The following is a 12,679-nucleotide window of genomic DNA, read 5'->3' as shown; positions in this document are numbered from 1 at the left end:
ACAACAAGGAGTGGCAAATTAATCAGGTCCCTGCACAACACTGTCAAACACAGCAGCACGCCGAGCCAAACCGAAAAATAAATAAAAATGAGAAGCGGATCGAGTCGTCGTCGTCAGTTTAAACGGCGTGAACCCGCGCCGGCAGCCGCGCGGCGCAGCGCCGACCCCGTCGTCAGTCACGGGCCCAAACGGCTCCCCCCGCTCTAACCGTGCCGGCCGACCCCGGCCGTCCGCTGGCATCTGAGGCCTGAGCCGCGGCCACGTGTGCGCGGCGTGCGGCCGTGTGCAGCCCCCCGGTGCCACCAACCGTTTCCCGCAGCGGGTTAGGACACGCATTAATACGGCTACGCGCACCCCGGCAGAGGAGTGTGTGCATCATCACGGTCACTTCCACCGACGCCGCGGCCCAAAAATAACTAGGCGCCCCCACAAATCGCTCTCCCTCGCCCCCCCTCTCTCTCCCTCCCTCCTCTGCCCCGAGATCCGCCCCGCGACCCCGTCACCCCGCCCCGCTCGCCCGTCTCCGGCGCCGATCCTCCGACCCCGCCGCCCATTTCGGCGCCCACCGGTGCTCGTCCCCCACGGCGGCACGTGTCCGCTCCGGCCTGCTTTTGGCCGCTCGCTCGACGAGCCCATCGATACGGCGCCGCGCCCGACGTGCCGGACGGGCGGTTGCTGCTCGCCGGAGGAGGCAGCGAGGGCCGTCTGCGCCCGAGTGAACGTCGCAGCGCTTTCGGCGGTGGTGGACCGACGACGGCAGACGCCTTGTGCGGTGCTGCATTGGGTGGGAACGGAGCCAGAGCCAGGCGGGCTCCTCGAGGCGGCGGCGGATTTGAGGCTCGGATGCTTGCTGCTGCTGCCAAGGCTCTGCTCCCGTCGGTCCATGGTTGTTGATGGCGTGGAAGGCGGCCATGGGGGGTAAGGCGGCCGGCATCGGAGGCGAGAAGCTCAAGTGCCCGCCGTCGTCCGCCGCAAGGTCGCGGATGAAGCTCTGGATGGTGCGCGCCACCACCACCGTCCTGCTCTGGACCTGCGTCATGCAGCTCACCGCCGTCGGCGAGACGTGGGGGCCCCGGGTGCTCAAGGGATGGCCCTCCTGCCTCACGGCCCCCGAGGAGGCCGCCGCCGTGCGCCCGGCCGTCGTCGACAGGGCCGCGTTGCTGCCGCCCAAAAGTGAGTTTGATTCTTCGCTCGCTCTCTCGCTTTCGCTCGCCCTGTTCGATCCGCTCCGTGTCCGAATGCTGTTCCTAGGACATTGACAGGCCGCCAGCATTTTGGTCTGGTACATCCATCCAAAATCTCCAGCCTAGATTTCATCAACCTGGGATGATAAAGATTGGTGGTTGGCGTAGATTTCTCTCATTTTTTTCCTGTGCCTGCGCTGGTTTGCAAATTTGGGTAATTTAGCTGGCGATGCGGATTTCATTCTGTGGTGATGCTGTTAGTGCGGGAATGTTTTTTTCATCTTTGCTGCATCGGAATCGGTAAATTAGTTCTCTTGTTTAGTAAGCTGGACATGTGGTGATGCCGATTGTAGAAATTGGGCAATGTAGGATCTCCTTTCGATTGGTGCCTAGGTGGGTCAGGAGCCTTCACTATTCTGGTCGTTTGCAGCCTGCACGATAGATTCATGTTTTGGGTTCTTTCCATGTTAAGATCACACTTTTTAGGTTGGTTGAACCTGAATACTCCTACTTGAATATGCTTTTACTGGTGGCAATCATTCATGACTCCAACCGATGTTTTGGTCCCTCATAATTATGCCTATCATTTTTCACATCATAGAAAAGGAATGCCCGGCTGCTTTTGAGTAACTGAAGCAACGTTTTGTGAGCTACCTGTATTGGAACTTTTGTGCGTAGCATTCACGTTCTGTAGTCTAGCTGTTGGTGTGTTCAGTTAGATTGTGGCGCTTCGATGTGTCTGCACACTATATCCTCATTCATAATTATGAGTCTTTTCCAGCATGGAAAGTTACATTTTTATGACTCGCGGGAGTGCTAAAGTATGCTTGATTTTCCTGTTCACAAGTACTCAATGTACATCACTGCATTAATATTGCTCTGTTTGTTAGTAGTACAGCATTGCATCCAATATTTAAGCATCTGCTATAACTGTGCTAATGTTTTATTGCTGTCATCATCTTGCAGGAATTTACAGGAACAATGGTTATTTGATGGTCTCATGCAATGGTGGTCTTAACCAAATGCGAGCTGCTGTAAGATATTGAAAATCTCTGTTCATAATTTTTGTAAGTAATAATGTGCTTGGCAACCATTGACTCTTAATATTGTTTTCTTTTCTCTATGTTTTGTTCTATCAGATATGTGACATGGTTGTAATAGCAAGATATTTAAATGTCACTTTGGTTGTGCCAGAGTTGGACAAGACTTCGTTTTGGAATGACCCGAGGTACAGTTTGACACCTTGATATTAGTTTCATTTGCCTGTTTTTCCCCTTAAACTATTAGCGGGCTTTACCATTAGTGTTGATCCATTCTGCATTGCAGTGAGTTCCAAGATATATTTGACGTCGAACACTTTATAACCTCCTTACGAGACGAAGTTCGCATACTGAGAGAACTGCCTCCAAGGGTAAAGCGAAGAGTTGAACTTGGTATGTTCCACTCAATGCCACCTATCAGTTGGTCTGATATCTCCTATTACCATAATCAGGTAAACTTCATGTCACATTATGCTAAGGCTGCTTTGGAGCATATTATTGAATAAGCTAATGGTTGATTAAATTTGACCCAGATTCTTCCGTTTATTCGGAAACACAAGGTTCTGCATTTGAATAGAACTGACGCTAGGCTAGCAAACAATGGTTTACCTATGGAGATTCAAAAACTGAGATGCCGAGTAAATTATGCCTCTCTAAGATTCACCGCCGAAATTGAAGATCTGGGCAAGCGTGTAATTAGAATACTTCGCCAAAATGGTCCTTTCTTGGTACTTCATTTACGTTACGAAATGGATATGCTGGCTTTCTCTGGTTGTACTCAAGGGTGCAGTAACGAAGAGGCAGAAGAGCTCACAAGAATGAGGTGAATATTTTGGTATTGTTATAGATTAATTCTTCTTAGGGCAACACCTGTTGTAGAGTGGGTCTTTTAAAACATTCAATTAGACATGCTCTTACAACAGCTGTCAAACTATTGTTGGCTGTTAGGTATGCTTATCCGTGGTGGAAAGAGAAAATCATTGACTCGGATTTGAAAAGAAAAGATGGCTTTTGCCCATTGACGCCAGAGGAGACCGCTCTTGTTCTCAGAGCATTGGATATTGATAGAAGTATGCAAATATACATCGCAGCTGGGGAAATATACGGTGGAAAACGCAGGATGGCAGCTCTCACTTCAGCTTATCCGAATGTGGTATGGACACAGAGGACATGTTTAATTGTTTATCACACTTGCATTATATGGAAATTTCTCAGCTCTTCTTGTTCTCCTCCTTGCTAATTCATATTGCTTTAACAATGATTTGCAGGTGAGGAAAGAGACACTTCTGGAACCTTCTGATCTAATGTTCTTCCAGAACCATTCGTCCCAGATGGCTGCACTGGACTACATGGTTTCTTTAGAAAGTGATATATTTGTTCCAACATATGATGGCAATATGGCTAAAGTTGTCGAGGGTCATCGCAGGTATGCATTGCACTTGGTCATACATTGCATATTTTCTCTCATAGGAAGTTGTGTATTTATCCGATGTGTTACTTACATGTCATTTGCTGAATGCAGGTTCATGGGTTTCAAGAAGACGATCTTGTTAGATCGAAAACTCATCGTGGACCTAGCGGACCAGTACAACAACGGTTCATTGCGATGGGATGAGTTCTCTTTGCTGATCAAGGCTGCCCACGCAGGGCGGATGGGATCAGCCTCGAAGCGGACAGTGATTCCCGACAGACCCAAGGAGGAGGACTACTTCTACGCAAACCCCCAGGAGTGCCTGCAAGGCCCCGACCGCCTACGCACATCATGATAACCGCCGCCACCCCTGTCAATATTTTCACCCACCTTATACCATTCTTTTCACAGACGCAGCAGCCGAACCTGAGGCCGGGTTCGTCGTTATTTTGCTTGAAGAAGCCGAAAGAGGGGTGGCTCAGTTCGCCATAGCTGGGATGTAAACTTGGGGAGGGGGTGGACGCGGGTGTTGTATATCTTGGATGTAGCTGCCTAGCTGGTAAATACTCTACACGTTATAGAAATGGAGGGCGGATTCGTTCATTCCACGAAAATAATGAGGAGTCAATACTGAAGATACTCTTGTATAGAAGATGGTGATAGAGTCTACTACCACGAAGAGGAAAGGTAAATTTGAGTGAGGGAGAGATGGCCGGACCCACATGTCTGTCTCTGGCTGGTCTTCTTCTGGTTGTGTAAAACATACTAGCAGTTGTTCCGTAGCCTCCCCCGTGCTTCCTCCCCGTCAGGCAGGGCTTAATTTTTTTTTGTCAATCAAAGTTGCTGAGAGTTGTATACTACAGTGTTTATTGGATCGATGTGGTTACCTGTGCAGAATGTCGCTCACCACTTGGTACAGTTTTATTGAGCCGTTGGTGCATCGAACCCTTACATGGAGCTGCTCGCGCATGTGACCATGTGATGTGAGCTCGTGATCTGCGCCCTCATGTAGTATTCATATTTGATGATCATTGGTTCAGGACTCGAGAGCGGATTTTTCATGTTCATTGTAGTACTGAAATGTTTCTTCAATTGCTATGCTGATTTTTTTTTACTCTTCTGATGCTTTTTTGTGTTTCTTTTCTTGTTTGCTGTTTCTGAGATTGGGAGGCTTTTTGCCATTTTCCTTGTCTCCTTGGCTCTTGTTGCCAGTGGCAGCTGCGGACTGAATGACTGATTAACCGAAGGCTTTTATCAGCAGCCCAGTTACCCTCTTGTCAGTTGTCACGTGCAGTTGGCTGGCTCACTTGGTTTTGTCTCCCATCCCATGCTTCCAGTTCCAGAAATGGGAAAGACCACTGCTGGGAAGAATACAAGTATTCACCAAGTGATTAAAGTAGCAAGATTTTATACGAAAATTGCTTTTGGAGGAGGTCGGTTTTTGAAAAATTCAAAATTCAACAAAGTTGATATTTCTATACTTCAAAGAATTCTGAAAAATACAGACATATATGGAGGAGGCATACCACACATGTGTACAAATTTTCAGGATGAAATGTGTTGAAATGAAGGCTATGCAAAAAAAAAAACTATGGCTTTTTAACACATGATCCTATTCATCCCAAAAGTCCATGAATTTGTTCTTTTTACACCGATCACATCTCAAGGTATTTCATTCCGAAAGTTTATACGCATACACATCACATCCTTGTGTACTTGTACAATTTTTTCAGATTTTTTTGAAACAAAAAAGTATGAATTTTGAATTTTTCAAAAAAAGCGGCCCCATGGAGGCCGAGCTCCAAAATGCCATTCTCGATTTTATACAGATTTTTCTTTTTGTGGTGATTATACATACTCTTAATTGCATTTATGAAACAAGCACACTAGGCCAGATAAAATAAAATAAAAACATGTTTCAAGTAATCTAGAATGAAACGCAAAAACTACTAAAAAACTAAAAGTGCAAAAAAAAAGTATAGAGAAAATTGTATCCCCCGTGGTCCTACAATAGGATCTCTCCCATGTGGAAAACCACCCAATCAAACCAGATCAAGTTAAGTTTTTTGGTTTGTTCTTAATGACTAACAATATGAAAACTACTCTGTTACTTTCTTTTTGCGAAGGACTCACACACACACACACACACACACACACACACACAAATAAATAAAACGTGTGATGCTGCAAAATACAGCTCAAGTACACACAAAAACTAGCACATGATGAAAAATATGAGGAGCACAGCGCATTCTTTAGCGAAAGCTTAAAGAAGAGCCACCCCAGCTGGTTGTGCACACTGCATTCTTTTGCAACATATGCAGTGGTGGGACAATTCCAGGCCTTGGCCCCTCTCACAAGAGGAACATTTGCCAAATACACTTATTTATCTGCTAATTGCTCTACTAATCCTCCGGCGCCTCCGATCACCCTAGCCTTTTGTATGTAGTATACACTCATTTGCCCCCTTCCCCCCTAATATTTGATTCATGCTCCGCCACTGATCATATGCTAACGAACTCTAGCAGAAAGCCTCCATGCTCATCCCAGATCAAGCTTCCCATTTAACTCTAGTGCCTGTTTTTTCTTTTTGGAAAAGTTTGCATTGCTTGCCACATGTCTCACGTGGTCTCTGGTGCCTGGTTTAGCACCGTATTTCACATCCCCAAAGAGAGTTTTTTTTTAATCTCCCGCGGTGAAACTCGAGGGCACCTAATCGATGGGCCGGCCCATCTAGTACATCTGCCGTGCCCTGGTTTTTGGCTACATTTCAGGTTTTCTGCTCCTGTTTTTTGGCTGGAATGTTGTATATCTGTTTTTATTGTCAGTTTTTTCTTTTATAAGACTTATTTATATTTAATAAAATATATTAGTTGGAAAATAGTATTTCAGTTTATTTTCATGTATTCGAAAAGTCTTTGTCCCATGTTTTAGAAAATGTCAATGTGCTAAAAGTGTGTGTTTGAAAAACTGTTTGTGAGTTTTTAAAAAAGTGTTCTTAAAATTTCGTTTTTAATGGAATTTTAAAATTTGCACAAAATTTAAAAAGTATTCATGAATTTAAAAAATGCTCGTAAGGTTTTTTAAAAGATAATGATTTTTTGAAATGTGAATTCAAAACTGTTCATGTATTAACAATGTAAGGTGTATCAGTTTTTCGAAAGTCATTTTTTTATGTTTGGCCAATTTTTTTATAGAAAATTATATCAACATCTATAGTATAACATAAATAAAATATGCATGTATATTTCATGATGAATCTAATAATATCGATTCGGTATTATAGTTATTGAAATTGATGTTTTACGTCAAACATAGAGAAGTTTAAATTTTTCAAAAATCAAAACTTAATACAACATTCATTTTGTAATGGAGTAGCATATATATTCTCTTCTCTTTCTTTTTTTCTACACTGAAGTAGCTACATGCATACATACGTTATGTGACTAATTGGAGATATATTACTCCTCCGATACATATTACTTGTCGCTCATACAGATGCATTTGTTTGAATAAATAAACTGTTTTTAGCATTAACCATGGTCTTTTTTATTATTGAATGTTCACAAATACAATTGATACATCCAGTGGCATCTAGGATTTGAAATCAGGGTGGTCCTCCTAAAAAAATGACATGTGAACATTCTAACTACTCCCTCCGTTCCTCCTAAAAAATCATGACGCATCCAGGGTCGGTAGCGTCGGCGAGGAAGTTGCCGCGATACCGAACATGCCGACGACGGTGTGAAGAAGCGGCAACACTGAGCATAGTAGCCGGCATGGAGAACGGGGGTGATGGGGATGTGGTGGCGGATGTCAATGGTTTGCAGCAGAGAGGCAGGGAAGGCATGAAACGGCTGCGAGATCGGTGGGGCGCCCAGGCCGAGAAACTCGGGAGGGAGAAGCGCATCCTGAAGAACACCGGCGGCGACGTGATCACCATCCAAGGAGGAGTCTAGGAAAGGAATGAGATTGGTGTCCATGGCATCCGAAATTTGAAATGGATGGTGCGCCAAAGGATTGGAGAGGTTCTCTGCGTCTGATACTATGAAGGCAAGGAAGAGGTCAAACACATTGATCTATTGCACTTGGACAGCTTATGCAGCTTCACAGAAGAGACACGAAGCCGCGATGGAGATCGTAAGCTGGCCAGGGTCGAGGGAGTGGGTCATGCATGCCGGCCGAGAAAAAACACACGCACGTACTCTAGTCTAGAGTAGATGGACAATACAGAGTATTCTAACAACGACTATTTTCCAGCAAATAATGAAGGGGCACCATCTCTACATTAGTTAGTAGTACGTGGGGAGGAAGGAGCAATCAGCGCAGGCGCCCGTTTTGTGCCATCAACACCACAAAGGGTAACTCCGGTATTGATATCTAACCACATTTTTAGTAGGTGTTGTGTGTGGTGCACGCGGCACCAGCGCAGCTCTCGTCTCACTTTATAGCCGCAGCGCGCTACTGTATGCTCACCTGTGGCCGCCGTTGACCCAGGACCAGTATGGACGCCGCCGACTCATCGATATCTAACCACATTTTTAGTAGGTGTCCTGTGTGGCGCACGCGGCACCACGCTAGTCAGGATCAACTCTCGTCTCACTTTATAGCCGCAGCGCGTTGCTGTATGCATGCTCACCTTTGGCCGACGTTGACCCAGGAGGCCAGGACCAGGATGGACGCCGCCGACTCGTCGCCGATGGACATCGTCCTCTTCCCGTGGCTCGCGTTCGGTCACATGCTCCCCTTCCTCGAGCTCGCGGAGCGTCTGGCGGCCCGCGGTCACCGCGTCTCCTTCGTCTCGACGCCGCGCAACATCAGCCGGCTCCCGCCGGCAGTCGACGTCCACCTGGTGGCCCTGCCGCTCCCCCGCGTGGATGGCCTCCCCGAGGGAGCCGAGGCCACCACCGACCTCCCGCCGGGCAAGGGCGAGCTCCTCCAGAAGGCCTCCGACGGCCTCGCCGGGCCATTCTCCGCCTTGCTAGACGGCGACAAGAAGCCGGACTGGGTCGTCGTCGACACATTGCACTACCTAGCCGCCGCCGCCGCCGTCGACCGGGGCGTGCCGTCCGTGATGTTCGCCACCTGCTCCTCCGCGTCGACCGCCCTCTGGGGCGTTCCGCGCATGTCGACGACCGTTGACCCGGAGCTAGGGGCTTCGCTAGGCCAGCGCTTCATGTTAACCTACCAGAGCTGCAAGATGGTGGCACAGCGGTGCTGCATGGAGTTCGATCCCGACAGCGTGGTTCTGCTGCCCGGCATCTACGGCAAGCCGTTCGTCCCTCTCGGCCTGCTGCCGCCGCCTCTGAGGTCCAACGGAGGCGACGCGCTCGTGTCGTGGCTCGACCGGCAGCCGGCGAAATCCGTCGTCTACGTCGCGCTGGGAAGCGAGGCGCCGCTGAGCACGGAGCTGGTGCACGAGCTAGCCATCGGCCTGGAGCTCGCCGGGGCGGCGTTCCTCTGGGCGCTGAGGAAGCCCAGCGGCGTCCCCGACGACGAGGTCCTTCCTCCGGGTTTCCAGGAGCGCACCAAGCACCGCGGGCTCGTGACAATGGGGATGGTCCCGCAGACCAGGGTGCTGGCGCACGACTCCGTCGGCGCGTTCCTGACGCACTGCGGGTGGAGCTCCGCCATCGAGGGGATGCAGTATGGACGCCCCCTTGTCATGCTGCCATTCTTCGGAGACCAAGGGCCAATCGCTCGGCTAATGGACGGGAAGAAGGTTGGATTGCCGGTGCCTAGGAACGGCAAGGATGGATCGTCTTTTGACCGAGAAGGCGTCGCGTCGGCGGTCCGGGCCGTCGTGGTGGAGGAAGAAGGTAGACGTGTCTTCGCGGCCAATGCCAAGAAGCTCCAACAGATTGTCGCGGATACTGCATGCCACGAGACGTGCATTGATAATTTCGTTCAGCAACTACGATTCTACAAGGGGTAGTGACGGCCGGGCCCAACGCGTTTTCGTTTGTGTGGTAGGGCCTAAAAAAAACTTGCGGGCACACGCAGCGCATCACTGTCTGGTCTGCCTAAAATAAATCACTGTCTAGTACTTATTTTTGGATGAGTCGTCTCGTCATATTTTCAAGTGCTAAAAGTAAAGTAAAATGTATCACTGTCTTTTTTTTGCGGGGAAAATGTATCATTGTTGTCCTATGATTTTCACTTGATGGTTCATATATGTGAACGAAATGGTCTTCATTATCTGTTAAATGCGCCAACCTCTGAAAATAGAGGTAAAAAGGTATTTCAACTTCAGAAAAGTCCTAAAGAATTTCCATTGTACAAAGTATTTCCTAAGCGGAAAAACTAACGCCCACACGTGTGGGTGTTTGCAGGTCGCCCACACGCCTCCATCACCACTCATTTTGCCACGTATGAATAGGTGACATCAGCAGAAATCTTTTTGGTTTTCGGCTTAAAAATGTTTTATCTTCTAAATAAAAAAGCGAACTAAAAATCCGTTTTCACCATTAACTCCGTCTCAACGAGATCTTCAAAACTAGACCCCATGTTGATATGTTTCGACGAATTTTTTTTTTTGCCCAGAAGTTGCCATGATGTTTTCACTATAGTTGCCATAGTGCTTAAACTAAAGTTGCCATGTGGCAATTTTAGTTTGTAGATCATGGCAATTTTTGTTTTTTGATGATGGCAATTCCAGTATTTTGACCATGAAAATATTTTTTTATTGAACCATGGCAATTTTAAGTGCATGTATCATGGCAATTTTAGTTTATGATGCATGGCAAGTCTAGTTTCTTGATTATCTGTTTTATAATATGTTAAAATTTAGTTTTAAATGTAAAAGAAATAGTTGAAACATATCATGGCAACTTCAGTGCAAATATCATGGCAATTCATGTACAATAGACATGGCAACTTTTAACTAAAAAAAATTCGCCGAAATATATCGATATGAGATCTAGTTTTGAAGATCTCGTCGCGAGGGATTTAATGGTGAAAACGGATCTTCAATTGGAATTTTCATTTAAGAGATAAAACATTTTAAAAACTGAAAATCCAAAAAGATTCTCGCATGCATGCATGCGATGACGTGTCAATCTATTTTGCATTAGAGTCGTGTGGTGCGTCTCCTTTCCTGCCACACGTGTGGCAGTTATCGACGTCCTTCCTAAGAGCTTCTGTGGTGATTTTAACGACATAAATGTTTAAACATGGGTTGAAGAAGAGGGAGGGGGTAGAATTAGAACAGGCCGAACGTCCTCAATTTCATGTACTGGGGCAGAGGCACAATCTCTCTAAACTAGAAAATACACATATTACAGAAAATTATTATTATTTTACCTTTTTAGGTGTTCATCGAGCATTTTGAAAATATTATTATAGCGTAAAAAATTCACTCGTCTTTATTGGAAATGTTTGTACCATTCAAGAAATCTGTCTGGCATTCAAGAAATGTCCAAGCATTTCAAAACAATATATGTGACATTTTTTAAAATGTTACAAATTGTAATAAAAGTTCTTGTAATCAAAAAATGTTTTGTAGCATAAAAAAAGTTGTAAATTACATTTTAGAAATTGTTCACACCTTACATAATTTATTTGTGAAATTAATTTTTTATACAACATAAAAAATATAGGATAGTTTATAAATTTGTTTCATATCATTAGAAAAATGATTTGCTGTGTAATTGAAAGTTGTTGAATGTATTCGAATTTTTTTTCCAAAAAATGTTAATCATATATTTGTGAAAAATAAACATGTATAAAATATTTAGATGTATACAAAAAATATACAATGTGTATGAAAAAATACACATCAAATATATATTTGCAAATGCTAAGCATATATAAAATATATTCCTAATGTATACAAAGTAGTACAATACGTAAGCAAAAATTAGACATGTGCTGACACAAATGAAAAAGAAGGGAAAAAGACCGGAAACATTCTATGCAAATCAGAGAAAGAAACAAAGAGAACCATTGAAAACCGGAAACAAGACAAAGGCCAAACAAAACCGTTGCAAAACAGTGAAAAAACACATAAAGAAAATCACAAGAAAAACATACCGCTCGACTGCTACACTGTTGGATCGGCCCAGTAGTGCTGCGCTAGAGGCGAGACCTGCTTACGTCTTGCAGTGGGCGAGAAATAGCTTCCGTGGGCTCAAACCAGCCTATTTAGGTTATGGTTCCCCTAAACCGGTAGCACTGATTCATATATAACGCTCGTTGTAATAGTCTTTTTCTAGAAGGGAAACACTATAGTTCAGCCGGCGAATTAACAAGCGTGCGTCCGCCGCCTTGGTTGCACGTCACGTGTCCCAGTGACGTGGTGACCCCTCCCCCCCATCTCTCCTTTAACAAGACCTCTATTACAAAAATAATTAAATTGCAACAAGGCTCTGTTGCAAACAAAAAAAATAACAATACCTCTATTGCAAAAAAAATAACTTGCCCTTCATTGCAAAAATAAAAAACTGTAACACGAGCTTTGTTGCAAAAATAAATTTACAACCTGACCTATGTTTTGCAAAATTTCTACAACATGACTCGTGCTGCAGAAAATTAATGCACGGCCTTTGTTGCAGTGGTATAGGGTGACGCCAGCCGCTCAATCCGCCATATCTGACGTTTTGTGAGGCGATGATGGATCTTTTAAAAAGATCCGCCGACCGACGGGTAGCAGCGCCGGTCAGGGGCGTGCTACACGTCAGCCGACGAATCTTTTTAAAAGATCTGCCATTCCGCGAGCCGTCCGATTCATTGATGCAACATGTCCATGTTGTTCCTCTTGCAACAAGACCTTTGTTGCAAAACCTTCACTTCTCTAATTTCCTATAACAAGATCTTCATTGCAAAACCTTCTCTTCTCTAATTTTTTGCAACAAGACCCATATAGGATAAACCTCTTCTTTTCTAATTTTCTATAACAAGACTCTTATTGCATATTGCAAACACATATCAGCCGTATCTAATTTTTTGCAACAAGACCTATGTTGGAAGAATTGCAACAACATCTCGGGTCGCGTCACACACTTGCACAGTTGTCGTTCGCTGCCACCATTCTGCAACACCACCGT

General features: G+C 45.4%; 2 protein-coding genes across 2 annotated transcripts; both read left to right on the top strand.

Annotated features, from left to right (window-relative positions):
• Positions 1 to 368: 368 nt before the first annotated feature.
• On the top strand, positions 369 to 4,559 carry LOC109744336 (rhamnogalacturonan I rhamnosyltransferase 1). Its single transcript, XM_020303449.4, has 8 exons — positions 369 to 1,173; positions 2,151 to 2,218; positions 2,324 to 2,412; positions 2,511 to 2,676; positions 2,758 to 3,047; positions 3,173 to 3,377; positions 3,493 to 3,650; positions 3,747 to 4,559. Exons 1-8 carry the CDS (start codon positions 894 to 896, stop codon positions 3,988 to 3,990), a joined length of 1,500 nt encoding a protein of 499 aa, XP_020159038.1. The 5' UTR covers positions 369 to 893; the 3' UTR covers positions 3,991 to 4,559.
• Positions 4,560 to 8,115: 3,556 nt separating this feature from the next.
• On the top strand, positions 8,116 to 9,783 carry LOC109744347 (UDP-glycosyltransferase 91B1). Its single transcript, XM_020303459.4, has one exon. It carries the CDS (start codon positions 8,140 to 8,142, stop codon positions 9,568 to 9,570), a length of 1,431 nt encoding a protein of 476 aa, XP_020159048.1. The 5' UTR covers positions 8,116 to 8,139; the 3' UTR covers positions 9,571 to 9,783.
• The last annotated feature ends 2,896 nt before the right edge of the window (positions 9,784 to 12,679 follow it).

The sequence above is a fragment of the Aegilops tauschii genome, chromosome 7 (genome assembly GCF_002575655.3).
Source record: "Aegilops tauschii subsp. strangulata cultivar AL8/78 chromosome 7, Aet v6.0, whole genome shotgun sequence".
Taxonomy (NCBI): Eukaryota; Viridiplantae; Streptophyta; class Magnoliopsida; order Poales; family Poaceae; genus Aegilops; species Aegilops tauschii.
Note: the sequence above shows the minus strand (reverse complement) of the source record. Positions and strands in the feature narration are given on the sequence as shown.